At 48.6% G+C, this 15,956-nt stretch overlaps 2 protein-coding genes across 13 annotated transcripts in view; one reads left to right on the forward strand and one right to left on the reverse strand.

The window, feature by feature from the left end:
- The window catches only part of SALL3 (spalt like transcription factor 3), a 51,427-nt gene extending 41,475 nt beyond the window's left edge, over positions 1-9,952 (reverse strand). For all 12 annotated transcript variants that reach the window (XR_014234449.1, XR_014234450.1, XR_014234451.1 and 9 more), the window contains exon 1: positions 9,831-9,952. Coding sequence is in view for 1 of the 12 variants with exons in the window: in XM_082355620.1 (XP_082211746.1) it covers positions 9,831-9,912 (82 nt within the window). In the remaining 11 variants the exon portion in view is untranslated. The remainder of the gene's footprint in view (positions 1-9,830) is intronic.
- A 129-nt stretch (positions 9,953-10,081) lies between these two features.
- Positions 10,082-13,653, forward strand: LOC309611267 (uncharacterized protein; the record flags this gene model as incomplete). Its single annotated transcript, XM_082355454.1, has 3 exons — positions 10,082-10,750; positions 11,465-11,882; positions 12,466-13,653. 3 exons carry the CDS (start codon positions 10,082-10,084, stop codon positions 12,783-12,785), a joined length of 1,407 nt encoding a protein of 468 aa, XP_082211580.1. The 3' UTR covers positions 12,786-13,653.
- Positions 13,654-15,956: the final 2,303 nt, after the last annotated feature.

Below are 15,956 nucleotides of genomic sequence, written 5' to 3' on the forward strand. Positions count from 1 at the left end.
TCCTGTAGACCCACATATTAAAAACATAAGTGGCCATTAAAAAAAAGTTCATCTGCAGCAAGCAATCAAGTTGGACGCCGTGTTACAGTACATCATAACTAGTGTAATTATTAATTATAACTGAACACTAACACTTTAAAGCTATGATATAGAAGGCCTGCCGTAGTCTTCATAGAGATTTTTAATTTTAATACTTTTTAAAAAGAAAAACACCAAGAAATTAAATATTGCTAATTTCTTGAAATGCTTTTTACATTTATTCCTTAGAGAAGAAAAATGTATAACTTACATGGTATACAAAAGCATTCAAATGGTACATACATTTAAAATTTAACACAAACACAGTGTATATTTTGTCCAAAGAATACTTTTTCTAAAAAATTATTATTGAAGTACAGTTGATTTACAACGTTGTGTTAGTTTCAGGTGTATAGCAAAGTGATTCAGTTAATTTATATGTATATATATATTTAGGTTTTATATATATATTCTTTTTCAGATCCTTTTCCATTACAGGTTATTACAAGATATTGAATATAGTTCCCTGTGCTATAAAAGAATACTTTTTTTTTTTCATATGGAATATGCGCTAGGGACAATTCACTGAGACAATGCTTAAAAATCAGGCTGATTTCTGGATCATTTAAAGTGCGTTGACTGTTGGAAGAATTAACTAATTACAAATAACTTATATCTTTACAAATGAACATTTCCCAGATTTTCTTTGTAACAACTATGGCACGTGAAATAGAGAAACAGGACTTTTATTTTACACTGTACTTTTCTCACAGGTCTTAAGCAACCCAAAGAAATCTCTATTTACTTTAAAGATAAATTTTTACATTTCTATTGGTTTTTTCCATGTGTTAATAAGTATTTTGGGTTCACCTCCAAACTCATGGAAGTTGGGAAGGTAATTTCCTTCTTCTCCCATTGGCAGGTTAGCAAAATTACAATTATTTCTCAATTGCAGAAACTGTGCATAGAATAATATTTAAGTACCATTTACCAAATAATAAGCCATTTTGTTTAATGCAAATTGATAATTACCTAAACACAGTGAAGATATTCTCGTCAAAGTAAAATAAGCTTCCACTGTATTCCTCTAAAATTGAAGAAGGAAAGCAAAATTGGAGGGAGGAAATTGGGTGAAAATGGCATTTTAGACCTGTTAGTTCATTATGTTAATGAACCTAACAAAACAGATAATTGTTGGATTTTATAAGCCAAGTTTCATAATAAATTTGCCTTTTAACTAAAACATATTTTAAAAACTACAATTAGCGAAGGAAAAAAATTCTTCAATACAATTCAGATTTTTTTATTGGGGGCAAATAATTTAGAATCACCACCTATAATTTTTCTTACTGGGGTCTGTATTAAGTACCATAACATGATCACTTCAATTGTTATTTCCACTCGTTTCACTATCAAAATCTCAGTAGGATTAGCATTCCATAAAAGTTACAGAGAAGCACAAATTTCACAAGACAGTCTTGAATACAATGAATGCAAATGAAAAGCCTCTAATACGTCATGTGTGCAATTGAAATTTTGGGTGCATATTTTAAGAATGTTTTCAAACAACAACAAGCACTTCAACTGAATTGGTTGGTAGGGGAGAACCAAAACGAGCCTGTTTCACTAGGGACACAGCTCTTTAGAAGCAGCAAGACTGCAGTTGAGTCCAGAGTGAAAGCAGCGACCTTCTGCCACATTCAGGAGAGCGAGATGCAAAATAAGTTGTTATAACTTGCTTCGATGGCAGTTCTTGTTACAGCGATTACATGCATCATGTTACAGTGTAGATGTGCTCATCTGGAAGTATTTATCTTTAAAAAAATGCTTTCTATATAACTAGAAAACCCATATAGGAGAGATCTGACAGCAGCTCCAAATTTTATCATGCAACTTCTAAAGCCCTTAATCCTGCCATTGTCTTAAGCCAGTATTATGTCGGATTCAAATGTATCCAACTACCTTTCAATTAAATTTACATTTTTAACTGGCTTTTGCATTCTAAAAATAGAAGTTATTATACCCATTTATTGATATGGCTTTAAAATTTTTGTTTCAAGGTAAAACCACGTCAATGAGCCACTGTAACAACAGTACAAGGTTTGAGAAATTTATTTCCAATGCAATGGGAAAATTCTTTCTTCCTTAAAGGGGGAACTGAAAAACAAGCATTGTTAACATTATCATTAATGTCGAAATAATTTATTTTTTGCATACTGGCTTGTCAATGACTAAGAGACTTCAAACTGTAAATAGGCAGGGGCTTACAGGGCACCAGGGTTCTCTTAGAACTAGCGAAGAAAAATGCCAACCAATGCACCCAGTAACAGAATTTAACCAAGAGTCTTCCCTTCCTGGTTAACAGGAATATTTGGTTGAGGTTACTTTCTGAAAGTGCCACACAGGTTTGCTGTATTCGCTGGGTATCAATACGAGGAAGATGATGTATTGGAAAGAACTCTCTACTTTGCTAACACCGAGGACGTACCAGCCATGGCTGTGAGCCGGGTGTCTGTACGTAACGCCGAGTCTGTCTTCCTGAATGCAGTCAGGAGGAGCGAAAAGCACGGAGGCTAAAAGAGGAAGCTATTTCAGGTGGAGAGGAAATGTGCAATTAGTCTCTACAGCTAACCCCATACTTGCTATTTATACCTGAGATTTCCAGGGTTTCTAAGCCTCACCATTCAAACATTCTTGAGCAAGTGTGCCGCCTCTCGGGGCTGCAGGATGGGGAAAGGGTGCCATCGCCTTTCAGGGAGGCCTCCAACCAAAAAACAGCTTCAACAGCAGTCTTAAAAATACATGTTTTTTTTTCCTTCTCACTGATAAAAAATGCAGAGAACGTTTAGCAAAAATGTCCCTATTCTTAGGATAACTCTGGGTGTGAAAGGATCCCCTTCCCATTCCTCTCTCAGCTCCGATTCCTGGTCTGCTATACAATATACAAGGATCATATTATACAAGGATCACGTCTTCGCTGCCTGCAAAAGCGTATGTGGCCTTCCAAATAAAAACGACGTGGCAGAAGATGGGCAGAATGTTTACACTCACGAGGATCTTTTAAAGCCACGAGTTAAAAGCATCCCTGTAACATAGATAAGAATATTTGAGACAAGATGCTTTCTTTAAAAAATTCAAACTGCAGTTCTCAGCACGGCTTTCTTATTCTCTCCTTCCAGGAGGCAGTGCCTTGTAAATAAGTAACTGAATTACAAAGAGTAGTAAACAGGTGTCTGATAATTTTGCTGATCAAGCTCAAACTCTCACCTTTACTCTGGCACACTTTTGCTACGCATTTTAAATCCCTTACAATTAACGAAAAGAGAAGCAAACGTTGTTCCTTACGGGAAAAGGAATGTTAACTTCTCCACTTTAATCAGTAACTTGAAAATGCCACGTGGGTCTCGAGGAAAGGAAACCGTACTTTCTCCTGTGCCTTTTCCATCCCTTAAAAATCTAGGAAGCATTTTTCAAGTTTTCCCAAATTGTTAGGAGACACTATTTTCTTGCAAATTAATTCTTTTTAACTCCTTATGATAGCTTTGAATCCCATAAAGAAAGATGAATTATCACATACTGAGCCCAAGCTGTGAAACAGGAGGAGACAAATAGAGACCCCTACTGTGTTTAACAATGTAGAAGAAATTCCAGACGCAACAGAAAAATTTTGTCCTTTTCCTAGACCTCCAAGCGTGTGAGCTCGGAGCGGAACAGCGGAGGGCGCTCGTGCCTCGCCCAAGCCGCACTGACCCGCAGGCCGCTTCCGCCGACTCAGCGGCCCACGCCTCAAATTTGTTAAGTAAGGACCACCTGTGGCACAGGCGCCAAATGTCTTCTGTTTAAAACATTTGCGGTTTTTCATCTGTGGTGTGAAGCACCAGGGAGGGGAAACACTGTTTCCTTTATGGACACACGCAGATGGAAAGCGGCCACAACGTTCACTTGTTTTAACTATCTGCTGCATCAAATAATAAGATGTTTGTTACACTTCAAGGTTGCACAATAGTTCTTTCACTCACATGTTACGCTGTAATCTCGCTTACGATGAATACACGGATATCACTGTGCCTCACCGAGAACGCCCAAACCTGGAATACGGCGGCAAACGCAAACAGTTTCCATCAAAGCTCGGGGAGGGGGAAAAACAAGGTCTGGGGAGGGGGAAAAACAAGGTCTGTGCAGGGTCACTTTCGGTTCAGAGGCGGAGGTTTAAACTCACACATGAAATTAAACGTGCTGCTCCACGACACGCCTCTGCGGAAGTGCCTACGGGCCTCGACACGTCACTTTTCAAATCCACTGTGCATAAAAATACATAAATAAGCAAAGCCACTTAGACGTATAAACACCTGGGTCTAAACAGCCCCAGAGCAGCAGGAACTACACGGTGTCCGGGAACAAGGCGCCGATCCACTGTAACCATCGGACTGCTTGCACTCGGGGTTAGGTCATTAAATCATTTCCATGATTTGTCATCACCTCACCGCACTGGTCCATTTCTACGGGCGAAGTTTACACACATGCAAAAAATCATCCAGGAAAAGCCCTGCCCTGGGGGCTTGAAGCTAGTGGCTCTGCATGTGCAGAGCCCTAAGTCAATTACCAAACGGTGCTGTGAAGAGGGCACTCTGGAAAAGAGGACCAAGAATGACGGCAAATTAAGACCAAGTGCCACGGCACCTGCAGGGTTAATTAAACAGTTCAAGATGTAACAGCCACACAAAAGAAAACGGTTCTCTCTCCCCTCTTTGAGCACTATAAACACTTGTGCTGAACTAGATGGGCATTTGATAAACCGAGCAGCACAGAGCAAACTCGTGGGTCCCCAGTCCGCACTCAGAGCCAGTGTTAACACTTAACAGAACACTGGTGAGTCCTGTTGCCAAGGTCAACAGCACAGATGCACTCATTGTATTATGAGCTTGACATCTAGTGGCCACCCCTGGCAGGGCAAAGCAGGCAAAGGTTAAATCAGCAGGTCTGTCGCAGCAGCACCCTGAACCACCCACCTTCGCGGAGATGGGTCGGAAGCTGCCAGCCCTCTGCAAGCCCTCCTTCTCACAGACCCCAGGCCACCAAGGCTGGACGCTATGTGGGCCCCAAGGCTTCCCGGGAATTAGGAGGGGAGGGGTCCCCGATGGTAAGCATAACGAATCTGGGATGACTGGAAAAGACAGGCCCACGGAGGGCACCACGGAGCTGGACGCAACCCTGGCAGCCTCAGGTCTCTTTGGTGGACAATGGTTCAGCCCAGAGAATTCTTGCCTTTAACAAACAGATCAAATCCTAATCTCTAACATAAATAGAGCCCATTACATTATTTTATTATTTCAGTTAATATCTCACACTTTCTGTGATATGACTTGCCTTATTTGCTTGGGAATCACACTGCAGTTAACTGCAGTTTAGATCATAAAGGTGTTCAACTTACAAGAGAAAAATCTAAGGACAGGGATCTTTTTTTCAAATATAAAAGTTAATGTAAGGTAATAGTAAAACATTCAATTTTTACGTAGACTTTATTTATGCCTGATTTTATATGAAGTGGGTGGCAACTTCACATATGCTGTAATTACAAACCTGTCCCACCAGTGGTAGAATTAGCCCTCATCTTCACAAGACTAAGATATGCTGTTCGTATCCTAGCAACTGGTCAAGAAATCATGAAGGAAAATGAAAACTAACAAACCAACGAAACCTCTTCCTATTATAAGTATTGTTTAAAAATTATCCTTCTTGAAACTATTTGCAGCATTGAAGGATGGGGCATGACCTCATTGGCAGTTAAGAAGGTTTTTATTTCATGTAAATAAAATACTTACATTTAAGAATGCTAAATTCTAACTGGTGTTCAGTACACAGAACGGAAACCTTGGTTGTATCTTTGCTGAATTCCCCCCAAAAGAACATGTTCTCGGAGCTATCTTGGGGTGAATGGCAAAGCCTCTTAGAGATTGTACTTGAAAATGAAATCTGACCCACTTTGGCCTGCTTTTGCCATCATCTTGTATACAAAAAATAATCAGCTTGGTAAGTAATTCCTGCTGTTGGTCCATACCTTCTTCATTTTCTGGCTCTAAACAGATCAAAAAATATTGCATTATGAGTAGATTGTGGAAGTTTAAATGTGCCTTAAAAAAAAAAATCCCTTAACTGTAACATAATCAGCTCTTTCTCTGTAAGGTGAGAATTAATTGGCATGCTTTTTATTGGCCACCAAATTATGCATTTTTAAATAGGTTAGGATTTTAAATGTCGTTTAAAAAATAAACGTTCGCAAATTCTTCTTTTCCTTTCCCTCCCTGCTTAACTTACTCCTTACCTTTCATGTTTCAGAGAAAACAGTCTGCCTAGGGATGTCAGAAAGTGGCTTCTGTATTGTTTCCTTTTGGAATGCTGAATTGTAAGTGTGTGAGTGAGTGCCCAGAGCTCTGAAGGCAAACCATGCACAGACAGATAAAAGAGAAAAGATCTCTTCACCCAGGGCTGGGGGCCTTCTTCCCCTTAATTCAAACACGGTCTATGAATACCATTGGTAAAGTCTTAAATCACAGGATCATTTAAAAGGATTTTTAAGATAGCCATGTAACTGTGAGTTGGCAGAACATAAAAACAAACAAAATACAGGATGGCAAACTGCTTTAAATTATAATATCCTTTTGTTTCTCCTTAAATACATATTTTCCTTCTAATGACAGTAAAATGTATCTTTCCTAAGCTGTATTTTATCCAGTGAAGGACAGCAACAATACACCTTTTAAAGCTCTTAGTAGGAGCGTAAGTGCTGTTCCGTCATTAGAAGTTTTAATTAATTTTTTTTAGAACAAAAATATTCAGCTGGCTCAAAAGATTTCATTATTGTGGCATACATTTAATTAACTGAATCCTAAAGCTGCATCCCATTTATTTCTAAATTTTCAGAAACAGGAATGAAACAATTTGCAATTTTAAAAGATAGTACCTAGTGGGAATGTAAGTTTAGTCCCAGTCATCCTTAAAACACATTTTTACAACAGGATAACTTTAGAACTTTACGTAAATCTTTATCACTTTTTCTCATTCTACATATGTCATCATATTTCATTCCTGCAATAAGGTTTGGAGAGCACTGAAGCATTTTTGGACAGCTATCTTTTCACTGCTTGCCTAAAAACCAAAGCCTGAAAAATAATAGTCATATTTCTTCTTTTTTTAAGAAATAAAGTCTTTTACTGTAAATTAATGTGACTGCCTCCCCCCATATTATACTAAACATTTTGCGTAGAATATTTGTGTTTCATATCATTATCAAGAAACTTCAATTTTACTGCGGGCATCTACTGCTTTAATTAACATGTAACATCCAAAGTAATACAAAGGAATTATTTACTTCGTTTCTAAAACACTGTAAACTAACTTAGCTCACTTATAACTTCATGCATAGTCTGTTTATTTCCACTGCATTTAACAAAATATAATTTTGAGAATATCTGATTCACGTTGGAGTAATTTAGTTTTCACAACCATTTATCTTAAAAAAAAAATATTTTACTTAGTTCTCCTCCTGATGACGATCAGTACAACAGAGCAATATATACGTGAACATGCCTTAAGTGAAGAGAGAACAGACTATCTTTTATGCTCTGTGAACAATCAGCTTCAGAATAATTAAATCAGAAAGAACTCTTTTTTAAACAGTTTGCCCGAACAATCGAGGGAACACACTCCTTGACTAAGCCTCAGCCCCAGACAGGCTATTTTTGGCCTGTTGCAAAATATGATCAGGAACTGTGGCAATATCTTGATTACAACTCGGAATGGTTGTGAAAAACACAGCCTGACAAAAACTTTAATCCCACGGTGGGTAAAAAAAACCTGAATATGTTTCACCCCTAAATAAATTCAGTAACAACAAGGGGAATTCAAAAGAGAACTTCTGAATAATTTACTCCATCTTAGGTTTTCAAATAAGGGCTCTGGACCCCTCCACACGCTTATACTAGGAGGTTCACCACGCTCTCATTTCTGAAGTGAAATTAAAAATGAATAGCAGTGCCTCAGCTTGTTAATTGTTAAATACAAGGGGTTTTACTCTATTAATTAAAATATGCTTTAATAAAAGGAGACATTGCACATTTTGATAACGACCCTACAAAGCTGAGAAGTATTTACATTGTTGCATTTTGGGGCGGCTGTGAAAGCCGATTTTAAGCTATTCAGGAGCCACAATAATAAAGCTTTAAAATTCCTCACTGGGATGCAATGTAGTTCTTTTGAAGGAAAGACTGTCTTTCTCATTCGGCAGAAATAAATCCATTCATTTGATCATGTAGTCATTGAGGGCAATAGAAAACAAACCAAGTGTGAGAAATTCTATGTGATGAAGTAAACAAAACAAAAAAAAATCCATTTCCATGACAAAAAGATTCTTTGTCCTTAATCTACCCACCATATGCAAGCGTTTCTTTTTAGCATATCTCCCGTTCTAATCTTGGGTGACCAGGCGACACAGATAAGACTCCCTTACCTCCGCTGCGACAAAAAGACCCTCACGAGTTCTCAAATTTTGTTTAATTCCTGAATTCCCAGCCACGTAAGAAGTCTTTACTCCCGTTCTCCATTCCGATGAGGACGTATACCGGCTTTTGCAAACTTTACGACACCGCACGCTAAACTCTTCAACTCCTTTTATTTTCTGCAGGCTAATTCTCAAAGCGAAAAGACGCGTATCTGCTCTAAACCACTTATAATAGATTAATCCAAAAAGTTGGCCGGCCTATTTTGCAGGGAACAAACTACTCGCTGCCCGGGCTCCGGGGCAGTGGAGGGTCGCCCTGCGTCCCGCGATCGCGCCGCGGCCGCCCCTCCCGCCCCCTGGGGACCCGTGGGCAGCGGGAGGCCGGAGCGGCCGGGGCCCTAACTTCCCGGGCTGGGGCGCGGCCACGGCCAGCCGGCTGCTCGCCGGGCGCTAACTTTCGTGGCTCCTACCTTCCCTCCTGGATGGGCAGGAAGTTCCTACCCGCCAGCTGGCTGCAGAGTTGCCCGCGGCGCCTCCAAAAGAACAGGAAGAGGCCCCAGAAAACCGAGAGGCACCAGAAACGTGCCGGGATCCTACCGCGTGCAAGGACCACCCCCCCGCGCCGCGGCGCAGCTCACCCCGGGGTTAATTCCCAAGGCGGCCATTAGGAAAGGCCAGGCGACTCCAACTTCCTACTCTCCTCGGAATGGGATCACTGGTTTGTCGGCTCGCCCGGACCTCGCGGGCTCCGCGGCCCTAGGGCACACGGGGCGGCCGCTGGCCAGCCGGGGTCAGGGCGGCGGACCCGCTCCGAGCGCGCACCGGCCAGGGCGCCAGGCGCCTAACAAAGCTGTCCCGGCAGCGGCCTCCCCGGCCCGCGTCCGGTGGTGGGTGAGCCCCGGACGCGTCCCCGCCGCGGCGCCCGCCCGGGGGACGCCGCGATCGCCGAGGCCGGGCCCAGCGTCCGGGCGCGGGGAGCCCGAGGGGCGGCGCGGAGGCGGCGGCGCGGCCCCTCCCGCGAGCGCCCGGCTCGGCCCGCCGGCCTCCGCCGGGCAGCGCGGACTCCGAGCGGTCCCCGAGCCGTGGCGCCTCCGTGCGCAGCTCAACTCCGGGCGGCCGAGCCAAGTTTACTTCTCCCGCACTCCCGCGCCGCGCGCTCCGGTGGAGGACCGGGTCGCCGGGCAGGCCCGCCCGGGCCGAGCGCCGCGCGGCAGACACTGGCTCGCGGGAGCCAGGGAACTTCCCCGGTGCGCGGCGCCCGCCGCCCGCGCTCCCCCCAGGCCCCCGGGCGCCGCCGCGGTCCGCGGGCCCTCACCGTTCTCGGGAGCCCCGTCCGGCGGCGGCAGCTCCTCGTCCGACTTGAGGTGCTGGGGCTTGGCCTGCTTGCGCCGAGACATGCTGCTAGCGGCGCGCGGGCCCCGCGCGGGGCAGCGGCATCAGCGGGGCGGCCAGCGGGGACGGCGCGGGGCGGCCGGGCGGGCGCGGGGCGCGGGGCGCGGGCGGCGGCGGCGGCGGCGGCTGCGCGGGCCGCGCATGGGGCTGAGCAATTAGGCTGGTGAATAATGCATGGCCATTAGCGGAGGGCCGCGCCGATTGGCCGGCCTCCAGCGGACTCGGGCGGCCTATGCAAATGAGGCCGCGCTCGCAATTAGCGGCCGAGCGGCGAGGAGGGGCCGGCGCCTGCGGGACCCGGGCGCGCGGCCGGCGCCGCCTCACATTGCGGGCTCCGCGCTCCTCGGCGCCCAGTGCGGCCCGGCGGGCCGGGAGCGGCGCGGGCCGCGGCGGCCGCCTGGCCCCGGGCGCAGGCAGCAAACTTTGGCGGCGTCCGCGCGGCGCCTCTCCGCCGGCGCGCCGGGCTCGCTCCTTTATAGAGTGGCTGCGCCGCCGCCCGCGCCCCGCGCCGCGCCCCCCCCGCCGCCGCCCGGCGCCCCTCCCGGAGCGGGCGGCCGCGGGCAGGGCTCCGGCCGGCGCCTTTGTCTCGCCGGGCTGCTCGGGCGCCGAGCCTCCTGCACTCCGGGCGCGGAGGGCCGGTCGGCCGCCTCCACTCGTCCGCGGCGGCTCTCGGCGCGCCGGCCCCGCTCAGGCTCTGGTGTCCCCTCACTCCGGACCTTCTCTCCGGGCTCGGGTCCCCTCCGCGGGCTCCCCCGGCGGCCGGCCCGGCCCGGAGGCTCGCGGCCGGAGCGGAGCGGAGTGCGCACGCCGGGGTGGCGGGACTTCGGCAAGACCAACTTTCCGGTTCGGAAGCTGCGCGGGCCGAGCGGCTCCTCCCCTCCCCTCCCCTAGGCCTCCCTCCCCTCCGCTCCCACCCCCGTCTCCCCGCCCGCCCCCCGGGCCCCTCGACTCCTGAGCGCCCGCCCCGCCCGCCGCCGCCACCGGGGCCGCCTCGGCCCTTCGCCCGCCCGCCGGGCCTCCCCGCCGCCAGCGGCTCCTTAAATCCAGGGGAAGGGAGGGGATGACAGGGCTCCGGTGTCCTCCCCCCCCCAGTTCCCTTGCCCGATGGGTGCAGTCCCGGGGCGCCTGTGGCGTGGGCAGGGGGCGCAGGGTGCCCCGAGACCGCGTTACTGAAAGTTCCAAGTCCACAAAAGTCCCGCGCGCGGCCCCCCGTGTTCTAGGACTGTCGGGGGGCGACGTGGGGGGAGGGCAGGTGAGGGGTAGCGCACATTCGGACCGGCCCAGCATCCCCGGGCAGTCGGCGCCGCGCGCTCCCCGCACGCGCACCCACCCTTCGCGGGTTGTCAGGCACGCGCCCTCGCCCCCGCGCGCGCACCCCACCGCAGCCGTGCACACGCGCCCTCGCCCACTCCCGCGCGCTCATTCCCGCGCGTGTCCTCCATCGCGAGCGGCTGCTGGGATGTGCTCCAGGCCCCGTCGCCGCAGAGCCTGCGCCTGTGCTCCCGTCCCAGCGTGTCTTTTTTCATTTCCTAAATTTATTATTTTTGTCCTCACAAGTGGCCCTGTCTGGTACGAAGCTTTGGCACAGATGGCCTCCCGGCGCTTCCCCCAGGGTCGCGTGCTGGCGGGGAACAGCCGGCGAGCACACAGCCCCGGGCGCCCAGAGGGCTGCGATCTCCCTGCGTGGCTGGGCGCGGGGCTCTGACTAGTGGGGACCCCCCGCCCCGGCTGGACCCCGGCCCTGCGCCGCTCGCCCGGCTCTCCAAGGGCTGCTTTTCCGTTCTAGAATCTTCCCGCTACCCAGCCGCGGTTCTCCCGCGCGCCTCTAATCGTGTAAGTTTCACGAAGCAACAGCTTTGGGCTCCAGGAAAAGCGCAGGAAAATCATACAGAGGAAGGAAGTGCACAGGTTGGAATCATCTCCAAAGAGACCCCGCCGTCACTTTTGCCACCCCCCTCCCAACCAATCCCTGAAGGTCGGTTTTGTTTTGCTGTTTGGTGGCAGGCGTATTCACTTAGGTAATTTTGTTTTGGAAAAGAAAAAAATGACATCTGAAAGATGTTCGAAATCTAGAGTTACCCCTCCCCTCACACACACACACCACGGTAGCGCTTTTATAGTTAAGCTGTGGGGAGAAAGGTCTGTATCGCCAGTGCGCTGTCAACTTTGGCAAATGCTGCAAGCATTTTGGGGACGCTCTCGCATCCGGCGCAGAGGCGCTCGGCAGTGAAAAGTTTGCAGCCAGGGTTTTGGGGCGAGCAGGCCAGGAACTCTCCTGGCAAAAGAGTGGCAAAGAGAAGAGGAGGGAAGAGGAAGGGACGTGTGTTGGTGGGGGAGGGCGGTGGTAGAGAGTGGAAGTTTCTTGCAGAATTTACAGGACGGACAAGAGTTTGGGGAAGTTGCAGCGCCGCAGCGGAGAGGTAGATGTCTGCTTCCCGGCAGAGAAAGAACACGAAACGATCGTCGGTGGGTCGGGTTAAAGGTGCACTGCCTGTTGTGACCTGCTTAATTCTCTCTTTTTTCCCTCTTTTTACAAAAATCGACGCTTTGGGGAAAAGAAGCAAACGTAGGTTCCCGCGGCGTCCGAAGCCCCTCAGAGGAAGCCCGAGCCCGGCTCCCCGGCCGCCTCCTGGCCCGGTGTCACCGACTCCTCCTCTTTGGGCCGCTTTGCACGCACCGGCCCCACCTTTTTTGTTCCTATAGCCATTCGTCCGCCCGTCCCAGCCCCCCACTCTCTCTCCGACACACTGGCACGATTTCCTTAGGGCTTTCCCGGACTCCTGAACGCCACTGCTTCATTCCGTCGACTTGCTCTGCATTTTCTACGGTGTGCGGCCGTGGGGAGGATCTTAAGTCCCTCCAGCGAAGGCGAAAGTGAGACCCCGGCCCTTTATCTGTAAGAAGCGAGCCTTCAGATTGCAGAGGTGTCGCGCCAGCCGCGCTGCGCGTTGTAAGTGCGGAGACACAGCAGGCTGGGCTCGGCGCTGCGGTGGACGCAGTGGCTCCCCCAAAGTGAGCGGCCGCGGAGCAGGACACGGAGCTCGCGGTCCGACCGGCCCGGCGTGGGGTGCGGTCCCCGCCCAGGGCGCGCCCGGTGGGGTCGCCTGGCCGAAGGTGCGGGCTGCGCCTCGCCCCCCGCGCTCTCCGCGCTGGGATTTCGTTGAGAAGATGGAGCAAAGACTTGGGCGAAAGAGCCAGGGAAGCTGTGAAAGGGGCACCTACACAAATTCCCCGCCACTGCCAGAATGGTGCGGATCAGTAAATTGTGTGGCGCACCTTTTAAAAAATTGATTCGGGTGTTCAAGGTCAATAAAATTAAAAAAAAAAAAAAGTAGAGGCCGAAAATAAAAGGCGAGTTACCTCCTGAGTTACCTGTTCTCCCTTCCTCGCCTCCCTCCACTGAGGTCTGAAACTTTTCTTTAATTGTTTTTATTTAGTGCAGCCAGTTTTAATGAAAGCATAGGCGTCTAAAGTTTGAGTCCCAACAATAGGTTTATTGCCAGGCGACAACGTGTCAAGCAGAGTATCGTCACAGATGAGGTACAGGATGTGTCCTCCAGTCACGCCCAGACTGGAGGACCCCCGGAGCTGTGCATCCGAGGCGCAGACACCGAGTTGCACTGGCGACACACAAGTCCCTACCGTCACATGACCACTGTCTATTAAAATATTGTGATACCTAAACACTCTTGCAAAAACAAAAGTTGCTTTTCTTCCCTATAATTAAATCTAATTTGTTAATTGTCTTTCCTCTTGCAATGTTGTTTTCATCTTAGGAGGCGACACGTTATTATTTTGTCTACTTAATAATATTATTTACAAATTAATACTGTATATTTTACATTAGTGGAACGTATAATTAGGTGTTTGATTAATTTGTATCATTTATTCAGATAAAACAGAAAGCCTATCTGCAAGATTGATTTGACAAGGGAATGTTGGAGAGTTGGTTCTATTTTAATGTCCCAGTTTATTGAAGCTACCTGGCTCTTCATCCACAAAAGACAGTTTTGCATAAGGTGCATTTGGCACTTTATTTACAGTGTGCTTATTTCCCCAGCTACTTTATACAAAAAGAGTATTCAAATGTTAGAGCTTTATTTTCTGTCTCTTTTCATTCTTTTTTTCCCCCTCCCAAATCAAAGTTCTTTTCTTCTTCTCACTGGCCTTCTCTCCCCTGTCTCTGGTTCCTCCCCCACCCCAACTTTTGTTTTAGGTCCTTACCATTAAATCCAGCCTGATTTTGTGTCTTTAATGCTGTGACAAGTGACTGCTAATTGGTTCTCACTTGAGCAAAGATATTACCATACTAATATTATTATTGGTAAGAAGAGGTAATTGATAACACCACCTGCCACTCTGGGGCAATCATGATGATAAATGTTTCCATCAACAGGAAATCTGTGCTTGGTGTACCACAGCCCAACGCAAACAGCATGTCAAGTGCCAATTATAAAGATGTTGCTTTTCTATTACATTTGGGCGGGGTGGGGGGGGTGGGCTAGAAAACGTGTAGCCAAAAATTATATGTATGTTTTTTTTTCTCTGAGCGTCTTGCTCACCCATTTGAAAATCACTTTCCCCGTAAAAATAAAATGCTCTCCTTAAATAACCCAACATATAGCTAACTGCCCTGCCCACATTGCACACAACTCCTGCTGTCACCCCCTTTGCTTTCAAAGCTGTTGAGATAAATATGTCTAAATATTTTTATAGATAGGCGCCACGTGTGTAATATATAAATCCATCTAGGTCTGTGTGCTCCGAAGCTGTCTTGTATGTTCTTTACAGCTCGGCTTACAACCTCACATGTAGGCATCACAGGCAAACATTCCATGTCTTTTTATGTCACACGCAGAGGAACATCAGCACGGAGCCATTTGTCTTCACACTTAGGGACACAAGCCATGTGAAAGTACTTCTCCTGTGACCACCGAGCCGCGTATCTGGGCTGTATATGGGCCCGGCTGGGGCACTCCAGCATGTATGATTCCATAAATAATGGCCAGCTAAAACTTTGACTCCCTTGCCCATAGGGAGGCTCAAACGATTATTATTAGCTTGCATTATTAGATGCAGGCCTCAAAAGGCGAAATCAGCTATTGATAATTGCAAGAAGTATACAGCAGCTACTGTATCGATCGGCTTGTCCCTATTCCCCTGGTATGGGAGAGATAAGAAGACTCACTCTTTAGTGCAATATAATTTCTTTTGACCTATCTGCTTGCTACAGACTTATGATGAATAGCCGGACTGGTTAAAGTCCTTTATCACGAAAGTTACCCCTTGATATAATATTGATTCTTTATAACTAGCTCCAAACACAAAAATCAAACTGTCCACTTGACCATCATCATCATCAATATCATCACAAAGCCTCCGGAATAAAGATCAGCACCAGCCTGAAAACGCTTTCTATAATCTTCCCAGCTAATCTTTATTTGCTGATGATGAAAAGAAGAAGGGGGGAGGGCGGTGGGCCAGAGGGAGAGTGAGCGGAATGTCATTTGGACGAACACTATATTTATATGTGTACATACATTAGGCCGAGACCAGGCGGCCTCTGCTCGTGAGGACGCGCGCGGGCAGCGTGACCACCCTCCGCAGGCCTCGGCCTGCCCACCCACCCTGGGGGAATCGGGGAGCCGGGAGGCCCAGGGGATTGGGGGTGGAGGGAGACAAAAAGGGCTCCGTGCGAGCTGCCTGACGGGCGGCACAGGATGAGACCCTCCGCCTCCTGCTCGCTCGAGATCAATGTCGCGCGTCCTTGGCTCTCGGGCCCGCTGCGCTCCCGGGAGCGCGGGCGGCGAGGGGCGCACGCCGGGTGGGCTCGCCGGCTTGGAGGGGCCGCGCCGCCCCGAAGAGCACATCAAAAGCCGTCCTTCCGGGCAATTCGTGTGCATTTCCCCAATTAACAGCATTTCCTGCCCCCGCGCCAGCCCGCCCCGCCCCCCGCGCCAGCCGGCTGCCCGGACGCGGGGACGAGCGGCTCGCGAGCGTGCCCGGCGGTGTGCGAGTGCGCGCGTGTCTGCGCGTGGGCGCCCGAGGG

Source organism: Balaenoptera borealis (assembly GCF_965194805.1).
Source record: "Balaenoptera borealis genome assembly, chromosome: 14".
Taxonomy (NCBI): Eukaryota; Metazoa; Chordata; class Mammalia; order Artiodactyla; family Balaenopteridae; genus Balaenoptera; species Balaenoptera borealis.